The sequence below is a fragment of the Grus americana genome, chromosome 10 (assembly GCF_028858705.1).
Source record: "Grus americana isolate bGruAme1 chromosome 10, bGruAme1.mat, whole genome shotgun sequence".
NCBI lineage: Eukaryota > Metazoa > Chordata > Aves > Gruiformes > Gruidae > Grus > Grus americana.
In genome coordinates this window covers 15,434,217-15,454,666 of record NC_072861.1, presented here as the reverse complement: position 1 = coordinate 15,454,666, position 20,450 = coordinate 15,434,217, and the positions used below count along the sequence as shown (strand labels likewise).

The following is a 20,450-nucleotide window of genomic DNA, read 5'->3' as shown; positions in this document are numbered from 1 at the left end:
CTCTCAAAAAACCACATTTATTGGCAAGTAAATGATTGTCCAGAGAGAACCCAAGGGCTCTGTTTGAGAGAGGAGAAGTCAGTGCCCTTGGAGAGCAGGCAGAAAGGGCGAACATCTCTGTGAGCAGCGCAAGCACAGGATAGCACGAGAAGCAGAGGTGCAAGCGAGTGCAGCTGTCACGCTGGGATCCATGCAGGTCACCGGGGCTCAGTCAACATCTCTGATGGCTTTCCCAAGAGCTGGATGGGCTTCAAGAGCAAATACGCTGGAGCGGGCAGGAAAGGAGCAGGGGCTCAAGCAGCTAGCGGTAATTCCTGCGTGGGGAGCTGCCAGGCTTTGCTGGGAAACTCCCCTGTGCCCCAAGTTTGTTTCTGGTCCCAGGTGGACTGTGATAAGGCAGGTTTTGGTCACACTCTGCTAAGTGTCCTCAGCGGGCTGCTGGGACGGGTGCCAGCGGCTGGGCAATGGCAGTGGGAGCACAGTGGGGTTGCCTTTTCTTCAGGGCTCATACAGGAGAGTGATATATTGATGAGCAGCATGAGATGTCTCACGGGGCCACGAGCAACCCCCAGCCAGAAGGAGGGACCCCACGTCCCCAAGACCGCAGGCCACTCTTTCAACCAGGGAGACCTGGTGTCCTTCCCTTGCTCTTGGTGGCAGGTTATTCCTGTGCACCCGAGTGGATCAGCTCCTCGTTCCAGCTCATTAAACCCACTTGCGTTCATAGTCACCAGCAAAGCCAAATGGGTGGTTTATTACCCGCTTGTCTTTGTTGCTTTATAAATACAACTGGCTGCTGGTGACACTGGTTTAGGCTGGGGCGTTCAAGCTCTGGAGAGAAGGGTGGTGTGGACATCTGGGCGGCTCTAGTCTGCAGGGCTTCCTCCTCCCTGTTACCTGGTGTGATCCATCCACACTTGGATCACACCTTAACTGCTAACACCCATGGGGTAAGATGTGCTCTAAGATCTGCGGGGAGACGATGCTCAGGGGCAAGCTGGTTGATGACAGCTCAGGGTCTCTGTCCTCCACCTCCCTGGCTGTCAGCCCCTACCCAGGTGCCCCGGCCCTACACCTTTGCACCCATATGGGCCGTGGGTTGTCCTTGCTGTCCTCCAGAGAGGCTCGGGAAGGAGGATAAGCCCTGGGGTGACATCTTCTCCGGGTGTGCAGGACCTTCCGGTAAGCCGGCAGGGCTCCTGCCCGTCCCTGTCCCTTCTGCCCCGGGCTCGGTCTGCCGGCGTACGGCCGATCGGTGACGGGGGCGGGGGGGGGAAGCTGCAGAGGAGCCGGTTTGCGGGCAGGCGTTGACCTCTAGCGGCGAGCGGCCGCCTGCCCGGGGCAGGAACGGCAACTCCTGCGGCTCAGCCCCAGGGCTGCCCGCCCTGCCCACTGCCCGCCGCCCCCGGCGTGCTCTACCGCCGCCTCGCCCGCCCTCCGGGCTCCCCCGGCCGCACCTCCCGCCTCAGAAACCCGGCCCGCCTCTCTGAGGTCATGGCGGTGACATCATAGGAACGTCACCACCTTTACGCCCAATGAGGGGAGAGGAAAGCAATGACGTCATCATCACGCGCGCCCTCCCGGCTTTAAATTTTAAATTGGCGGCGGCGGCCAATCGCCTCGCTCCGGACACTGGCCTCGCCCTCTATTTTCGTCACGAACTCCCGCCAATGGAATGCCGCGCTCCCTCGCACGCACGCCGTGGCCGACCAATCAGCGGAGAGCGTCTCTCGACTCGCGGGCGCCGCTCCTCCTTTCCGTGCCCCGCCCACCACCAGCGCGGGCGTCGTATTACGCAGGCGCACCACTCCGCCGCGGTCGCCGCGGCCCAATGGGGAGAGAGAAACGAGGGGGGAGGGCACTCGGCGGCAGCCAATGAGGGCGCGCGAGGCGAGGGCGCCAGCAGTTGTACCGGGCGATGGCGGCGGGCGCGCTCTGACGGGGCCCGCGGGCCGCGCTGCGCGGCGGGGGTGGCCGTCGTGAGGCGGCGGGCGGGCGCCATGGCGTGCTCCCACAGCGTGGTGTTCCTGCTGGACACGGCCAGCCCGGGGCGGCGGGTGCGGCTCCAGCGCGGTGCCCTGCGGCTCCTCAACCACCTTGGCTGCCGCTTCGGCCTGCCCCGCCTCCGCTGGGCCTTCAGGTTCTTCGACTCGCTCGGGGGCCGCGGTGGGGCCTCGCGAGGTGGTGGCTTTCGTCCGCCGGGACCCCGCGCCTGGGCCCGCTTCGAGGAGGAGCTGACGGAGCGGTTCGGGGCTCGGGGACCCGCCGCCGTCTTGCCTGGGCCGGCGCCTCGCGTCGCCCTCACCCACAACGGCCTCAAGGAGACGCTCCTCGACTTCCAGTGGGACCGCCCGGAGATCGCGTCCCCCACCAAGCCGCTCCGCAGGAGCCGGAGGACGGGGCTGGCCGCCGGCGAGCCCCCGGAGAACCAGGCGCCCCCCGAGGGCTTCGTGAACGCCATCTTCCTCTTCTCCCCTTGCCCCCACTCGCGGAGGGAGCTGCGGCAGTTCGTGTCTGGGAGCGATGCCCTTTCCTCCCCTCGTGAGCTGCCCGCAGCTCAGGAACTGGCGGAGAAACTCCTGCCCAAGAGTGTCCAGGAGCTGATTGCGGACCAGAAAATCACACTGTTCTGGGTGGATACTGCCGAGTGGTCTCAGGTAATGAGATTATAGTATCAGCTGTGAGGACTAGCAGGCCATCTTCTGTGCTAGTCTCCCGTATAAGAGGGGAGAGCAGTTTTATGCTGTAGTCTTTGAGTGGTAGAGAAAGGTCTTCAGTTACTGCTGTGTAATCTTGTTCAGCAAGAGACTGAAAAGTGGAATGGTATTCATCATCTGTGTGGAGACTGAGATATATCAGCAATTAAGTAACTACTGTGTTTATTGATGGGTTTTCTGGTGCTTTGAGTTAGTTAGGAGGTCTTTAGAATTGCAAATAAGCAGTCTGATAGTTCAAGTGTCTAGATGCCAGATTCAAAAACCCCAGCTTGAAAATATTAGCTAGCTCCAAATTCAGTGGGAATAGTATTTTCTTTATTGAGGTCCTGTGAGGGCTAATAAAGTCCATAAAAACACTTGGAAAGCACTGCGTTTAGATGCTTCATATACATTTCATATGCCAGTTTTTCTAAAAACATGCGACCTTTATTTGTTCAGATGGAGGTTATCTCACTGCCAACATTATCTTCAGACCTTTCTGTTACTTTATTTCAGCTGATCGAATCCCCAGATCACGTTGGATACTGGGCAATGTTTGAACTGATCCGTCAGATGGGAGGCACCATTTTGCCGGCTGAAACCTTAGTGCCGTGTTTGAGTCGCCACAGGGCAGATCTCGCTGGTGGCTTTCTTGTTGACTCAAGCTCCCCCATACTGCAGACTGTGCCTTGGACCACGCTTCTGCCATTGGATGCAACTTTGAACTGCTTGTTCTCGAAGCCCTCTGTATTTCAAGCAGTATTCCCCCAGCAAGAAGGGATGTTGTTTCTCAGCGTGCCTGGTAATAAAAATTAAAAAAAAAAAGAAATAAGTGAGCATAGTAATAACTGTGATCTTTCATGCAGAGTCCTTGATGAGTTCCCCTATGAACAGTATGTGTAGAAGTAACTAACTTCAGATATTTAAGAGCCTAAGTTTAAAAATAGTCCTGCATGTGCTCTAGTTCCTCTGGTGTAAGAGCTATTAGCCCATATTTCTAATTTAGTCTCTTCAGTTTTGCATGCTTCCAGAAGTTTGGATGCATGAAGAGCTCTTTGCTGGTCCCACCTTATATAGGTGTACACCCTTTTCTTATATGTGCTTTGTCTCAGCTTTAGTTTAGCTAAACTAAGAACACAAGGGGCTTTTTAGCCCCTTCAGAAAAAACAGATTAGCTTTGAAGCAACAGGCAGTGCATGTTGGCTCTTTCTTTAGTTGGCCCTTCGTGCACTCAGCTCCTTGAGAGCTTGGGGAGGAGCTCAGTTCTGCAATACGCTTACTGTAGAGTTATTCCCAGTTTAATCACCCATTTTACTTTATCTTATCCTTGCACAGGAGGAAAGAAGCAGGAAAGCTGTGCTGTGATCTTGGAACCCCTTGCCATGAGCCAAAGACAACTGCATTGTCCAGTCAACATCTTCCTGAAAGGCAGCTTGACGAGTTGGAGCTTGATGCAGGCTGGCCACTTTCTCACAGAGAGCTGGATGTTGCAGAGCTCGCAGGATGAGCAGGCAGAATGTAACAGGTCACTGTTTCATCAGCTGTTAAGGAGTCTAGTGACTGAAGAACTGCACATGGTAAATCTTTCTCTTTGCCTTAAACTAATATCTATTCTGAACTGAGCTGTGACAAAAGGTATGACAGCGTATCATGTTGTGAAGACAATAATAGTGGTATTTGTTGTATTGCAAATTGCTCATTTGGAGGTAAATTTAGAACATTCTTTAGGAGAGTATGTAAGTCTATAACCTGTTTGTAAAGTATCTGTACTGCTTAGGTCTCTGTATTTCTAGACAATATAAACTTTTATTTTTTTGTTTAATATAGGTTGCTGAGGTTTCTCTATCTAAAACTTGGTGCCCCTGCACTGCTGTTTTGTCACCGCTTTCTGAGAGTACCGCAATTCTGACTGTACTCAGTACTGAGAAGACTGCTGAAGTTCAGCGATGTGACCTTGAAGGAGCTGTAGTAGAGAACTCTTCCCAAGACCATGCTCTTCATCTCCCAGATATTGTGAATAGTGTGTTGAGTAAAATTGACACATCGGTGGAAGATTCTCTGGCCAGTATGGGTAGGTGTCAGGAAATGCAAAACTTACCATCTTTTGATCATCTCCAGATCTGATTTGGAGTGGAAGAATCTAAAGCTAATGATTTCCTTGGTGAGGAGTCTCTTATTTTTGGGACTTGCTCATTTTGTCTTGTCTTCTGTAGCTCAGGCCTTGTGATGTGATGCAGAAATCTGCACTGGTGTACCTGTCTGTTTTATTGATAGAGCATTAGTTTCCACTAGCTTGTAGATAAAACATAACTACTTGTGCTTAGGGACAAATTTTTAAAATGAGGTCTCCTAAAATGTGTCACATAGGCCATCCCTGGCCAGTAAGGCCTTTGGGTGTGGCTGCAAGGAGGCTGCTTTTAGCTCACTTGTTTTGCATTAGAATAAAACTTCTGAGTCTGATCTGTCGGTTATTAAATTGCCCCTCCAGGAACAAAGGTTTGGAAACATCTGCTTTAGTACCTCTGTGAAGGCTGTGATGTTCTGCCACTTCATTTAGGTTCCTTCTAAATCTTTTTGTGTGTCTGCTCACAGGAGAAGAAACTCCTATGCCGGAGTGGGTCCAACGGGAACTCTCCCATGCAGGAGTCTGGCATCCTTCCGTGCTTGAAGCATGGTATCCTGCATCAAATGCTTGTGGAGCAAGCTCAGATCTGATGGAGTCATTCAGGTATTTTTCGGAAACATGTCTCTGAATAATAATCAAGGATTTTTGCTTCCTGTTAAGGGAGTATGGCTGTAGCATTGCTCAGATTTCTAGAATTAAATGCTCCTCTTAGTGCTTTTATTTCTGTATTCAGTTTACTGTGTGCTTTTGCTACATTATGTCTTAATGTATAGACAAAAGGAACTGGGAACAGGATGTTTGGGTAGTAGTTTGTGTGCATTAAAATTCTGGCAGTTTCAGGAGTGATATAAGTGACTTAAAATGACCTAAGCTACTTGGGGAAATGTCAGACTTCAGCTCTTCTTATGGTATGATAAGATGCACTGCAAGATACTGAAGATAGTGGTGGTGTTATCACAGTTGGTATTTAGTAGGAATGAAAAGCCTGTTTTTTTTCAAAGAGCTTCCTGAGTGAAACAAACCAACCCCAACCTCATGCAGGATAGCTTAGCACAAAGCTGCTCATGTAGCTTTGTTGCATGGGTCAGTGGCATGTCCATTGTACATCAGGCAACTCTTGTTATGCTGGTTTCCAACTTGGTGTGAACCTTTTAAGATGGTGGTTTGGGTTTTTCTATCTTTTAAGTAACAGTTTTGGGGAGCCGGCATTGGAAGAGTAGTAGCATGTGTTACTTCCACTACATTGCTGTGGAGTGGCACCTAGAAAAACCTGGTTCTGGTTCCTGCCCACTGGGAATAAGGGATATGCCTCCCACTCACGTCTTTCTTTGATAACTATTGAATGGCTCTCTTATGTAGACTCCTGCAGGTTCCTTGTGCTAATGGGAAGGAGGATGCAGACCAATCGGAAGTGGAACTCTCAGAAAGCCTATCTGAGCTGTACCAGAGAAAATTTAGTGAAACATCTACTGCAGCTGGACCAGGAAATAACAAAAAAAGACGTATGTATACTTTGGGATTATATGTGTGTGTTGTCAATTAAATATGATAAAGACTTCTCAGCAGGCCTTTTTAATGCATGAACCTTAGAGATCTGTACTCTCCTGAGTGGTGGCATGCTTTAGATTTTTTTTTATTTAGAGACAGTGTCACTTGCATATTAGAATTGTCCTTTAGTACAACCCAAATGACTAAATCAAGGCTGTGCAGTGACTGATAGAACTGTTAAAGCAGCATGCAGAGCTCTGCAGTTTCCCTAGTTGTTGAAATAGGGACTGCTCTGACTAGTAGTAAATATTGCAACCTCTCAACTTTGTTCTAATTTGGAGAAATAAAACACTTTCTTCTAGAAGAGTTTAAAAATTGCATTTCAGTACACTGACCATGGTTGATTATACCCTGACTTGATGTATCCCTAAGTCTTGCTCTGTCAGCTATTTCTATTTCTGTGACATAAGACTGCTTCCTATATATGCAACTTCTGGTTATACCCATATAAGTTCTTATGCAGAGCAACAGTTTTCACCTGCTTTTTACTTAAAGAAGTAGCTGCCTGCTATGCTGCCTGTACATTTATTTCATGGAGAAATACAAGCCTTTTGGGCCATGTTTTCCACTAGAAGGTTACTAATCTCACTTGACAGTAACATAGAACTCAGTATTATGATCTACCTTGGGTGGAATTCCTGCCCCAGTGTGTAAGATGGTAGAACTCTTTTTGTGGTGTTGCAGGTGGAGTTCCCCGAACCCCAGTTAGGCAGAAGATGAAGACCATGTCCAGATCCCTGCAGATGCTCAACGTAGCAAGACTGAATGTAAAAGCTCAGAAGTTTCAACCTGATGGTGTGCTGCCAACAGTGAATGAGAAGGTTCCACAGAAGCTTTCAGCAAAAAGATTGGATGAAAAAATGGAAGAAAAGGAAAAGGCACTTAAAATATCAATCGGTGTGTGTTATCAGTCCTGATATTTGTAGGAGACCATATGGGATTTTTATGGAAGGGAGAGGGAAGGATGATAATGGAGTATTAGGTGCTAGGGAGCAGATCAATGTTTGGGTTTCTGTATCTTCAGCTTGGCAGAGTGTGGTTATTTTTTTTTTTTTCCCCACCCTTCTTCTGGTTAGTTTCTATAAATGTTTACAACCTAGTGTTACAACTACTCCTGGGGTTAGTTTCCTGCCTTGCCTCCATCTGAAAAAAAAGCAATAAGGAGCTATCTCTTGTCTTTTTTTAACCAAAAGAAGTCGAGGGAAGCACCCATCAAGGTGTAACCGGAAATGTAGTCCTATTTACTACTTGTGCAGAAGTGAAGGGAATTTCTTGACTGATATGGTAACCTGAAAGCTTGCTTATCTACTCGGAACTAAGCTCATAATTTGTCATGGGTCTGGACCTGGGACTGATTCTGTTAGTGTTCTGTGGTCTGGATGCATCTTTGCTGGAGAAAATCTTTTGGATGACCTCCTCTGTTTCCCTCTTCAGCTGGAATAAGCGTTTATCAGTAAGGTGTGGTGAACAGACATTTAGTTAACTTAGACTGTTTCCCTTGCAGACTTCAAAACTGAGGAGGAACTGCAGTCCCATTTAATTGCAAGCTACCAGAAGGCTGTTGCTGAGGGAGTTCTTTCATCTGTGTGTGCCCAGAATATGATCATGGCCATTAAAAGGTTCTTGAAAGTACAAGATGCCAAAGAGAAAGAGGTCAGTGAGAGCATGTGGGCAGGGTTGTTATTGATCTGGAAATTATAGTTTTTGCTATTTCAGGCTGCCTTTCCTTCATCTTACCTGAAGTTTTTATGTGCGGTTTCATGTAGTCAAAACTACAACCACTAACTGCTTCTGTGCCCATTCAATAGTGAAAAAGTGTAGGCAGTTGTAAAGAATGTAGGAAAATCCAGTTCAGTTATCTGTTCCAATCTTTAGCAAAGGTGTAAACTGATACCTTTTTCCTTTACATTGACCTCATTCTGAATTCTAATTTCACTTATTCAAAGATAGTATTTTAAAAAATACATTCTTGCAAACTGTATTTTAAAAAAGGTGCACCTTGTGGTTTTTCTTTACTTGGCAAATCTAGGCCTGCTATTTCTCCAGGAAAGAGGTATTTCTTTCTTTAAGTCTGTAAGTAATGTTAAAGATTGTAACTGAAACCAAAACTAGTGAACTTGTGAATAATTGAAAAAAATACTGTGAAAGACAAATCCATAGTTACTGAAGAAGGCCTGAAGCTGCAAGCAGGTGGCCTTCCCTGTGATTTCAAGCTGGAAGTTCTTCTATGTCTCATGTCATTGTGACTTTGCTACTGAAAGAAAAAGAGAATTCGTTTCCTTGAAGGAGGAGAGAAAAATTGAGCTATTTCCAAAAGAATGGGTCAAGATAGGAGCGGGGGAAAACCCTGTCCTGCAGACAGGGAACAGACTTGAAGTTTTTGCTGTAATTCTGTGTCTCTTCAGGTGGCCTGTGTGGAAAGAGTCAGAAACCATCTCCTGAAGACCAGCAAAATGCTCAGACAACAGCATGGCTCACAGAAGGAGACCAAAGTCAGAGAGTGAGACACTTTATTTGCCTCAACTTCTGAGATACTGTGGAGTTAGTTAGCAGTTTTTAATGATGGCTTTTATTGTACAAGTGGAAAAGTACATGGGGTAAATATTCCAAGGAAAGTATCTGGTTACAGTAAATACACTTCATTAAATGCAAATATTACACATGCTGTGTGATAAGCATTGCAGCCTATATCTGAAATGAGGCATCTCCCCTGCCACCAAAATGAAATGCTAACCAAATTACGCTGTCAAAAGGAGCCACTTCCACTCCCATTGCTTTTTCGAGTGTACCTTTTGCAGTAAATATGCTGTTTCCACCAGAAAAAAAGTCAGTGAATGACTGCTTGTTTTCTTAGGTGCCAACTTCAGGTATTTTTGCGTCTTGAGTTATGTCTTCACTGCCCTTCTCTGCAAAGCAACACTGATGAAATGGAGCAGCTGTTAGAAGAGGCAAGTAAATTATAGACCAGGTTGTGTTTCTGCATGGCTCTAGAAATGCAGACCTGGAACCTGTAATTTTTCCCTGATTTCACTGTAACTATTTTATATTCCTTGCTAAAAAAAAAAAAATCTGGTGTTGCAACTGTCACCAGCTTAATCAACTTTCCCACTTGACTTTCTCTTCAGATGACGGATATGCTGCGCATTTTATGTCTGACTGAAGACCCAGGGTATCTTACAAAATTTCTAGAGGAAATACTAGAATTGTAAGTTCTTTAGGATGACTTAAGTACTACTGGGGTCTGTGGTTTTGGTTGAATATCTTCTTTAAGTAAACAGCAATCTACAGCTTTCATTTACTGCATCTTTGTAACTTTCAATTTAGATACATTCTGCTTGTTACACTTGTATCTTGATTCAAGAAAAAGTAGCTGATAAGCAAGTAAACTAATGAAAAAACAGTTGATCTTCAGTTATGTTTTTAATTGACACTTAAGAACAAAAAATTAGTTCAAACCTTGGGATTGAAACGTTGACAGTTTTGTGGCGGGATTGTATTTAATGTGGGTTCTCTGATGCTCTAGGTATATGAATTCTATACCAAAGACCCTTGGAGATATTTACTATGGTCTTGGTACACAAATACCCCCGAAGCTGGCATCTGTTCTGCCTTCAGACTTCTTCAGTGATGACTCCGTGACTCTGGATAGCAAATCTCCAGGCCTTCCACTGTCTTTATCATCCGCCTTAACTCCTAGTGTTGTTTACGTAGGCACTGAGGGGGATCAGCTGGAGGAGCTGCGCACGAGATCTGCCAAAAAGAGAAGGTAATAATTCCAAATAGGAGGCAGCTTGTTTTATCCTGGGCTGTGACTGAGGAGTTTTCTAACCTACAGCTCAGTCATCTTTTGTTTCTGTTGCTGGATAGCTAGTTGGGGCAAGCTGATACCTGCTGATAGCTCTGCAAGCCTGAGAGAAATACTAAGGCCTCCCATTTTTCATTTTAGCTTACCATTGTTGGCTATATGAAAGTGTAAGCTTGATTCTGTATGTTCATCTTAAGCACAAATACAGTTCATGAGCATCTTCCATGAGAGGAAGAGGATGTTCTACTGTGCAGTAGGTGACCCTGTATTGTTAAACTGCAATTTACTGTTGACCTCTGTTGGGGATCTTGTGTACATCTAAGCAAATTGTGAAATGAGTTTTAATACCAACCTTAAAGTTAGCTGTAGCCATTTATATTGCAAATCATCTTTCAATGTTGTAACCTAAGTGAGGTACCAACATGAAGAATTTGCAATCCGAATGTATGTAAAGACTTCCTATAACTAGAGTCAAACTCTAGTTTAATTGGCATTAGGTTGACATCTACACTTCTGATCTTATTTTAACTTTATCTTTGTATACTTTCTAAAGGAAAAATGTATTAGCCAGACACAGGAGCATGACAGAAGCACCACAGAACTTGCGTCAAATTGAGATTCCCAAGATAGCCAAGAATCCTATCAGAAAGGTAAAACTTTTCTAAAAGGATTGCGGGTGGGTTGCAGGGGTGCAGCAATGTTGCGAAGTGACACCTGAGTGTGGAAACTCTTGCTCTGCATTCACTTGGTAATTATGCCCTGTACCAGCTGTACAGAGATCAGAATTGCTTTGAAGGAGAAATTGAAATAATGTGTGGTTCAGAGCTTACAGTTAGGTTCAGAGCTTACAGTTAATATTCATAATAGTTAAATATTAACATTAAAGTGCTGCTGAGGCTGATTTCTTTTTTTGTTTCAGGAGAACTCGCGTTCTTACCTTGCCTCTGAGAAGTCCCAACAAATGCCTTTAAGGCAGAAAGAAGCAGTGCAAGGTATATTGACTTCCAGCTTTTCCATGGAAAGGTGCATTTTCAGCACATATTCTCCCTGTAAACTTTAGTGAGCTGTGATGAAATTATGCTGAAGCATGCTGGAAATCTGAAGGAAGTTTTGCTGAATTCTACAAAGATTCTGAGGAAAAAATAATCTCTGTATTCTGTATGTGCTCTCATGCAAAAAACCCTCAAATTGTTTGTTCTGCAAAGAAAATCTTTCAATTCTTCCTTGACTCTTGCAATTATTTCCATTTTTTCTGCCCTGAAAAAAAGAGTACAGGAGTGACCTTTTATATCTGGAAACAGGATGTCTCTCTGCAAAATACTTAATAATTTTAAATCCCACCTCATTCTCCGACCTACGTGTGCTTCAGTTGAGATTTTGTAGCTTGCTTAATGTTGCTCCATCTGGGGCACTGACTGGTTGCTTTGTAACTTTTTTATTTTTTCCCCCTTCTTTTTAATCTGATAATTTCTTGCTTTGTCTTGCCTCACAGAGGTTACAAAGGTAAGGAGGAACCTCTTCAATGAAGAGATACTTTCACCATCGAAAAGGTCTATGAAGAAGATGCCTAGAAGCCAGTCAGTATCTGCTGTGGAAGGCCTAAGATACAAATGCACCGATGAAGGCACTAAAGGTAGGACATGACTTGCATATGTAGGATTGTTGCAGAAGAGCTCTTGCTAAAATTCCTTTTCTCGCATCCTCAGTTCTTTGAAACAACTAATAATGCTATGTTCTTAATGAAGGAGAAAATATTTTTAGACCAGTGCTGTAGCGTTTAGATAGTGAATAGGATGATATTGAAACAGAAACCTATACTTTACTGAACTCTCTACACCTCATAAAGAAAACAAATGTTAAAAATGTTTGGTTAAAAAAGGATCTGTGAATGAAAGATGAAGAATAAAAGTTATCTCAGTAGGTTAAATTCTGACAAAGTAAGTACTATTAAATAATATTGAGGGAGTGGGAAGGGAGCGTAGACACTGGATTCCAAAATATATGATTATAGCTTGAGTGCACAATGATTCCATATTGGCTGCCATTTTTAAACTGAAACATGTAAAAAAACCTACTCATTTATTTGTCCTAACTGCTTTATAATTGTGCAGTGTTATAGCTCTTGCTTGACTTTTTTTTTTTTTTAGATCATCGCAAGTTATTGACCAAGAGAGTTGCAGAAACACCACTACATAAACAGGTCTCTAGGAGGCTACTACATAAACAGATCAAAGGCCGGTGAGTAAGCTATTCCTGAATTTCTTCATTAAGTACTGGATATTTAATTAATGGCTGTGAGCACAAGAATCAGATATCATCTTTGTGGTCAAAGTGTCATCTTCACCTATGGCAGCAAGGCAATCAGTGGTGGCTAAATTCTGTTGTCTGAACGGGCAGAAATGCTGTCTATTTCATTGTGTCAGTCAGGGTACTTTAACTCCTGCAGCAAACTGCTGTTAAGGTTTGGTTGCTGCTACAAGGGCTTGAGAAGGCCTGTGTGGTAATTTGTGGAGCCCAGACTGAAATTTAGCATTTGTTTCCACGTAGAACTGTTAGCTATACCACAACTAGACAGTTACCCATACTCAGTCAAATGTTACTAGGAGGCAAAGAGCTTACTCATTGCTCCCTTAGAGTAGCCCACAAAGCAGTATATTGATGTAGAATAGAGTATTGCTTTTCAGTCTTTATGGTAAGTTCTAATTTTGTAAATGTGGACAGTATGCTAAGTCCAAAATGTCTGCCATTTCTCAAGGTCTTCTGACCCAGGTTGTGACACTGGTGTTGTAGAAGAGTCTCCAGAGAAGGCCATGAATGGTAAGCACTGATTTTCTTATTTTTCATTTATTAAAGCTGTTTTTGCTGTTTTGTAACTCATAAGATGAGCATGCCCCAACTCCGGTAATTCATGAATAGTCAGTAAAAAAGTGGTGTACTATTCTGTTGGTGGAGCACAGCCTGCTCTGATAGAACCACATGTTGCTTGCTGCTTTGATAATCCTGTATAGTAGAAGTTAAGAAAGAAAGATAGATAGTAACTCTTTCAAATGAAAATACATGAAGGGCTTTGAGGGTGAACAAGATTCTGAGCTGCTATAATTACTGTCAAACCAGCACGTGCAGTTGGGTTTTTTGTTAATGTAACTTCAAAGCGTTGTGCTGTGACCCTAACGTTGTTCTGATTTCTACTGTATCAGATGGCCACCTGGCTCCGTAGAGTCTCTCTGTTATGTTGGCTACTGCTATTTCTTATCTCCAGGAATAAATAAGAAAATAGTATGGTTGGGCAAGTGGGAAAATGAAATCACTAGTAAAAAGACAGGAGAATTAACTAATCATGTAACCTGGATATAACTTGAACTGAACATGGCATTTCTAGCATTCATTTCCATATAGTAGCTAGAGAGGGATGAGAGTAATCATTGCTTAAGGGAGGGGGCATTATGATTTGGAAGGAGATTTGTATGCATTAATATTCCAAATACCCAAGAGTTGATGCTTTCTTTCTTGCATACTTGCCTCCCTGCATGAGATAGTTGCATGGAAAATTTCTTCTTAGTCTGTGTTCTTTTCAGTTATGAACTATTCCTGAAGATCTCCCATTGTTGAGGGAGAAAGAAGCCTCAATCTCCAATATTCTTTCCTTTTCAGAAGCAGGTTTGAGAAGAAGCCCACGCATCAAACAGCTGGCTCTGAATAGGACCTACTCTGGCGTTTTCTATTCTGCTGCACAGCCCAGCTCGCAAAATTCACAGCGAGTCCATCAGGGACAAGAAGAGGAGAGCTGTACATTGCAGGATGTAGAAGGTACTGAATGGGATTTGAGCATGCTGATACTACTGATCTGAAAAGCTGGCATGGATGGCTCTAAGTTTGATTTGATTTGGCTCTACAAGAGACTGTAAGAAGCTAAGAGCTATCATGTAATGTCTTCTGTAGACAGAAATTCATCCCCAGTAATTATTTTTGAATTGGGAAGCTGAAGTTGTAGGATGGTAGGGCAGCTATTTCTATGATGAATACACTGCCAACTTAAGAAACCAGTCAGGCCCATCTAACAGAATACCACTGATTGTCAATCTGCTTTCCTTAAATGCAGTGAAATCCCTGTAAAATATGGGACAGAAATCCTAAAGCTACTTTCAGTCTACTCTGTGGCAACATAAAGCAATGACTGATGGAATCTTCTTTGGCTTTCTCAGTAGGATTACCAGCTATAAATGGTGACATTTAGTTCTTTATATTATACTTACTAGAGTCCTTAGTCATGAACCAGAGCTTTAAGCTACAAGCTATAAATAGAATAAGAGGCTGAGCTATTTTGTGTGTTTGGTTTCTTTTCTGCTTGAGTACACTTTCTACAGATGGATATTAGTTTCATATTGGGGAAATAAATAGTTCTGGTGAAGTTTTAACATTTGGCTAGAAAAGAACATGCCAGGGCTATAGGCTTTGTACACTACTTGTCTATACATCTGAAGTGATTGAGACAATTGTTTGTGGTGGGTTACTTGATGTTAGTTGAATTGTACTGTTCCACTTTATAGGCGTTGAGCGGCACTCAGAGAGCCCCACTGTCCAGACTCCCAAGAGGTTTTTCTTTGGTGCAGTCACTGACATGTGTAGCTCTGCAGTGAAGCATTCACCTGGAAGGAGAACAAGAAAAGATTCCTTACAGTTAGAGGAGCTGACTGCCTGTCAGGTAGAAACACTTTCCTCTTTCTTCCCATCCCCTTTTTCTATTTATGTTTAGTGAGATCTAAACATCTCTAAACTTAGTGTTTCTCTTAAGTCTAATCAAGTGGGTTTTGGCTTTTAAATCTTGAGGAGTAAATATCAAGAGGGGTAGATAATACTGCTGGAATAGAACAACCATGATTCTTTAATTTTTTTTCTTTCCCCCTATAGACTCCTAGAAAAACACCTCATAAATTTGCCCAGAAGGTACTGAATTCTGCCAGTAAGCTACCAAGGAGATCACCTCGCCTTCTCCACAGGACACCACAGAAGCTGGAGAAGACTCCTGGCCGAAGTCCAGCTGCTAAGCAGACTGCAGTTAAGTGTTTGGGAAAGTACTTTTCTCATCCTGTACAAAGGGTCAAGTCACCATCTGCCTTAACTGAAAGTAAGAGGGCTCACTTATTGCAAGCAACTTCTAAGGATTGTTCTCCAGCAGAAGGCCTTTCCCCTCCTTGCGAAGAGGCCGGCTTACAAATACCAGAACATGAAGGGTTTGCAGTGCTTAATACCTCATTATTACCTCTGACGGATTCAAATCCAGCTGCTTCTTCCCCCTCTGCTGTCCAGAAAAGATGTTTTACAGAACTGCAAACTCCAAGACGTTCCTTGAGATACCTCTCAAAACTAGCATCTCCGGTTGGTGCTCGGAGGCAAATCCTCACAAATGAAGTTCGGGTGCAGTCAGATCCACTATCTCGAGCAACTAAAAGTACTCCCAGGAAACCTGAAGATCCAGGTTCAAAATTACATACCAGCCCACTGAGTGTAGAAATACCGCAGCTTGCTGTGAGGCTGGAGCCTCTCTTCAGTTCTCCTCTCCGTGAAAGTTCCACAAACACTGTGGCAACCTGCTCTCCTTCCCACATACAGGCTAGGGAGTCTGACTGGGACCTTAGTGCATCTAAACCATCTTCTGAAAAATCTCCAGGTATTACTGGCACTTCACTAAAGTCCCTGCTTCACACATCTAAGGCCAAATGTGAACCAGATTCTGGAGGAGAGAACCTCACACTTGCATGTGCAACACCTGAAAATAAGGACAATCATCATGATGGTGGTGGTAACTCTTCTGTAGAAAGCCTTCAGCTTTGTCAGTCCCAAGTTACTGAAAATACCCCTGTATCAGAGAAAAATAAACAGATGGATGTAGTGTTTCAAAAGTCTTTTCCAAGAGAGGACTCTGAAAACTTGGAAAAGCACTTCTCTCCAAAGCCTTCTGCTGGAGGGCAGGAACATGCACAGAATGCTGAGATGGAGTGTGAGCAATTGGTTAAGGAGGGGAACACCAGTGCGAACTCCTGTGAGTCCTTCCTAAGTGGTTCTCAAACAGTTAGTGATGACTTGGAACCAAGAACCCTGTTGAGAGAAGAATGTATGGGGCTGAAGGCTCCAAGTCTTAAGAGACACTCCAGATTTGCCCTGAATACTTTGCCTCCTATGCCAAAGTCTGCTCCTGCCTATTCTTTACGCTGCACCGCAGACAGGAGACAGCGGGAGGCTGCAGCACGGATGGGAAATCCTCAACTTCTAGCCAAGTTCTCTACTCCTAAAAGCCGTTGCAAACTGTCTTCTGCTAGCCCACCGACTTACGAAGTTGAACTTGAAATGCAAGCTTCAGGCCTGCCCAAACTTCGCATTAAGAAAATTGGCTCTTGCTCATCATTGGAAGTTCAGCCTGAAGCAAGTGCCAGCAAACCCAAAGGAGGGGAAAGCCCCTTTAGTGATCTTGCTATGACCTGGTGTAGCAAGCACCCGGGAAAACCAGCAGCTGCCTGTGTTTCACCGTCCTGCTTTCACTCTTTCCACAGTACACCTGGGAAGGGTGGAGGACAGACCTACATATGCCAGTCATACACCCCAACAAGCTGTGCCTCTAATGCTACATCGCCATCCCCCTTAGAAGCAGGTGTTCCCTGGACACCTTCCCCAAAGCAGAAGGGGAAGACTACCCCTGATGCTATCAATGACTGGCCTCGGAGAAAGAGAGCAGCAGGCAGCACTGCTAATGCTAGCTGTGGTCAAAGTGAGAAGAATGCTGATGAGCAGAAGAGAACGTCAACAGGCAGAGAAGGAGAGATGAAGATCTCAGAGCATTGCAGCAGCCAAGTAACAAATATTCTTGGGGAATTTGAACTGGAAGGGATTTACAGGCTCCAGGATCAGGCATCTCCTAGTGACTCTGAACCCAGGGCTGATGAGGACTCTGCCTTGGGAACTTTTGGCTTGAAATCTCGGAAGCGGGTCTTTATGTATCTATCGCCAGAAAAGGAGGAGAATCATGATGCCAAGAGATTTTGCTCCGATAAGTGCAACTTGGATCTTGCTGACTTTCTCACAGATGAGGGCAACAGAAGCAAATCCAGGATGGACTCTGTACTTCCTGAGAAACCAGGAGCATGTGCGCTCATAACTCCTGAGCAGCACAGTTGTGTAGGGGATGATGATGTCTTCCCTTTCTCAGGTAATTAAGTGGTATGAGTGGCACTCCATTGAAATTCAGAGATGGTTAAAAATGTGGGGTAGACAAAACATGAACACAATTGTTTTCTGTCTGACAGTCTGAAAGAGAATGAGGTGGAGAGAGTGGGTTGTAAATTACATGGAAGTTAATTATATGGAGGAGTTCATCAATGGAGTATTAATGATGGGAAAGAGAGATCAGATAAATATGGAAGAGCAAGAGGCTGGAGGAACTAAAGCGAAAGTTTGAGAACTTGGGGAGGGAGGATCCCAGTTGCATCTAACTGGTGATTTATTTGGGTTTGTGGTGATGCCGCTAGCTGTTGCTGCCCAGCATCTAGCACTGAAGCCAACTGCCTTAAGTCTTGCTGCTTCAGTGTAGACTGGGGCCTTGGGGGGATTAGTCCTGTGGATGTTGGTATTTGTTGGTGCTCCAATTCTTCTAGCCACCCGTGGTGGTGGTTCCATTGAAAGTGGGTATCAGAAATGATTGCCTTACTAGCGGTGCTGTTGTATTGATAGGTAAGCTTCAGTGTCTGCTTCCTCTTGCAAGGAAAGGTTTGTATACAGAGGCGGTGTCTTATTCAACAGCTATCACTGAGAAAAATGGACAAACTTTAAAGTGACATTAGTCTGTATTCAGGACATGAAATAATAGCAGTATTTAGCCTTAAGCTGGTCCTGTAAGAGACTATCTGTATTTACAGACTGTTTTCATATTTACAGACCATCATGGTTATAACAGTTTTTTCCAGGACACATGAGGAGTATATTTAATACGAGTGAAGTGCTTTTCTACTAAACCACCTAAGAAAATTAAATGCACTAAGAGAGAATTCCAGACTACCATTTACCCTTCTTGATGCCAGAAACCCACTGTGCCAGCCTAGATTTTTATTTCAGATAAACCCAAAGTATCACCTGTACTGATGGAAGTTTCAAGGTAGAATAAAGGCTGTGTATGAGACTTATCTGGAAGCACTCTTGAGTTTTCAGTTTGCAGCATCTCACTGTGCTTCTCCAGGCTCAACCCCACCAGTGAAGAGCACGCTTTCTGCTAGCAGCCTTCTAGCACTGACCCAGTCTCCACTGCTGTGCCAGGGACAGACACCGCCATCTCGGAGAAAGTGTGTTCGAGGTAACCACCTGTGCTGTACGGAAGGGTTGAGCTCGAGCAGACTAGGCATGCTTTGCACTTGCCTGCAAATAAATGAGAACAAAAGCATACTGTGTGAGGGATTGGTCTTTGCGCAGAAAACCTGTGCCTGTAGCTGCCACTTCTGTGTTCAGTGTCTCCATCTCGCATGCTTCCAGGAAACTTGGTATGAACTGGGAAGTTTGGAGGGAGGGGAGGTAGCGATGAAGAGTAGCTTAGTAAGAAGTGCAGCTTACTGTTCTTGTTGTTTCCAGTTGGTATTTGGCTTCTTAGAGTCACCAGTAAACTTCAGCAAACCGTGGCTTTAATTTATTCTTTCTCTTTTGTAGAAGAGGAATCCGATGCCTTCCAAATTACTGCCAACCAGGAGCTGTCACCATTCCACATCATGGCTTCCAGGAAGCGTCCCCTTAGCAGGACTTACTCACGGAAAAAGCTGCTTAGCTGAAGTTTGGAGCCAGAACAGTATGGGAAACTTTGCATTATCCCAGCTGTACAACATGCTTTTTAACAAGGATCTTGGTGCTGGACTGGAGCTGTCTTGTGTTGGTAGGAGACTGGATGCAAGCATATGACAGTGGAAATAAGGACCACTCTAAAGGTTTTATTTTTAACCTCAATTGCAGCATCTCTCCATCCATTCAAAGCCTAGCTTGGTCTTTCTGGCACTTCTCCTGCATGTGGTAGCTGGGTTCTGCAGTGAAGGTTCAATTCTGCTAGGTAAAGAGAGAATTGTCACTTTTCTACAGCTTTCTTGTAAAATAAACTGATGTGAATGTTCATTGTGTCACTTGATCAGAAATCTGTCATTAGCCCAAGTGATGGGTGAGGGATTGGGGCTGCAGGAAGAAGGATGCAGGAGGTGAATGGGTACAGAACAACTGTGTGTTCCTGCTGGGTATCTTGTCCTGATACTATCTGGATCCCTCTGCTAGCTGCATCCAGTTTGCCTCAGCTTAGTGGGAAAATAACATGCAGATTAACTGATGGATTAACGAGTAAGTTACTTAGAAATACTTGATAAATGCCAAAATGGGAATAGGGAAGGACAGGAGTTTGATTCTCACTCTTTGTAGATCATGAATAGTTTGGTGTATCTGCTCCTGGCCACTGCTGGGTGGGCAGGTGCTGATGGATTAACTTCGCTGTTCTTTTCTGCAAACTTGCAGTGAGCCAGAGAGGACTGGCTGGGGAAACTTCCTACAGAGGTAAAAAAACTTGATATAGTAACTGGAGATGACAGTTCAAAGACTACTCTTTACCAGAGTGAGTCACTGATTAAATACCTGTGAAATATGCCCTTGCATTCTAACCTCCTGAAGACAGCAGGGGCTGTGATTTGGTGCCTGAGATGTAGCCTACAAGGGGCTAAAACTGCATTATCTTGGAAGGGCTGAGGTTTTCCTTTAGGACAGCAATCTGTGCATGGCCATGTATTGGGGAAGTCACTCCACTGTCTCTAGTGAATGCACAAGAAGCAGAGAGCTTTGAAGATAGTGTGAGGTCATCCTGAACCAGGCATGACAATGTGGAAGTTCGTTGCACAGCTTTGAGGGGCTAGATGGTATTGAATGGGATTTGTTTCCTGGAAGCACAATTTGTTGCAGGAAAGCTGACTGTTTCCCTCTGCCAAGAGAGGAGGAATGGTGTGCTTACCAGTGATTGTTTTGCTTGAGAGGTGCACCTGCTTCAAGGATGTGGATTGATACACAAGCCTGGAGCTCCAAGACTACTACTAAGTGGAATGGATTCTTTTCTCTACTGAAGATCTGTTTTCAACACTAGAAAGTAAAGTCTCTGAACTTAAATCTTGTGCAGCTCAGCCACAGCCAGAGCCCTCAGTAATGTTTCCCCTCCCCCAAAGCCACATCCCTACAAGCAACATCAAGTAAGTAGGAGGATCAGGTGGTTCCTACTTCA

At 44.6% G+C, this 20,450-nt stretch overlaps 1 protein-coding gene across 2 annotated transcripts; it reads left to right on the top strand.

The window, feature by feature from the left end:
- Window positions 1–1,910: 1,910 nt before the first annotated feature.
- TICRR (TOPBP1 interacting checkpoint and replication regulator) lies at window positions 1,911–19,310 on the top strand. Of its 2 annotated transcripts, XM_054837297.1 has the most exons (22): window positions 1,911–2,657; window positions 3,213–3,498; window positions 4,032–4,273; window positions 4,524–4,767; window positions 5,289–5,424; window positions 6,181–6,323; window positions 7,054–7,266; window positions 7,874–8,022; window positions 8,775–8,869; window positions 9,224–9,317; window positions 9,495–9,574; window positions 9,893–10,135; window positions 10,728–10,824; window positions 11,094–11,166; window positions 11,667–11,807; window positions 12,322–12,412; window positions 12,930–12,991; window positions 13,826–13,981; window positions 14,722–14,876; window positions 15,083–17,375; window positions 18,399–18,512; window positions 18,860–19,310. In XM_054837297.1, exons 1-22 carry the CDS (start codon window positions 2,001–2,003, stop codon window positions 18,976–18,978), a joined length of 5,883 nt encoding a protein of 1,960 aa, XP_054693272.1. In that variant the 5' UTR covers window positions 1,911–2,000; the 3' UTR covers window positions 18,979–19,310. The 2 variants fall into 2 exon arrangements, with proteins under 2 accessions (XP_054693272.1, XP_054693273.1); XM_054837298.1 differs by lacking the exon at window positions 18,399–18,512 and having other exon boundaries at window positions 1,950–2,657.
- Window positions 19,311–20,450: the final 1,140 nt, after the last annotated feature.

What these genes read in the sequence shown, in the direction of transcription:
- TICRR (XM_054837297.1), top strand. Translation starts at nt 2,001, where the DNA reads ATGGCGTGCTCCCACAGCGTGGTGTTCCTGCTGGACACGGCCAGCCCG. An exon ending in AGATTCTCTGGCCAGTATGG is followed by an intron (nt 4,768 to 5,288) that starts GTAGGTGTCAGG and finishes GTCTGCTCACAG; the next exon opens with GAGAAGAAACTCCTATGCCG. An exon ending in GGCACTTAAAATATCAATCG is followed by an intron (nt 7,267 to 7,873) that starts GTGTGTGTTATC and finishes TTTCCCTTGCAG; the next exon opens with ACTTCAAAACTGAGGAGGAA.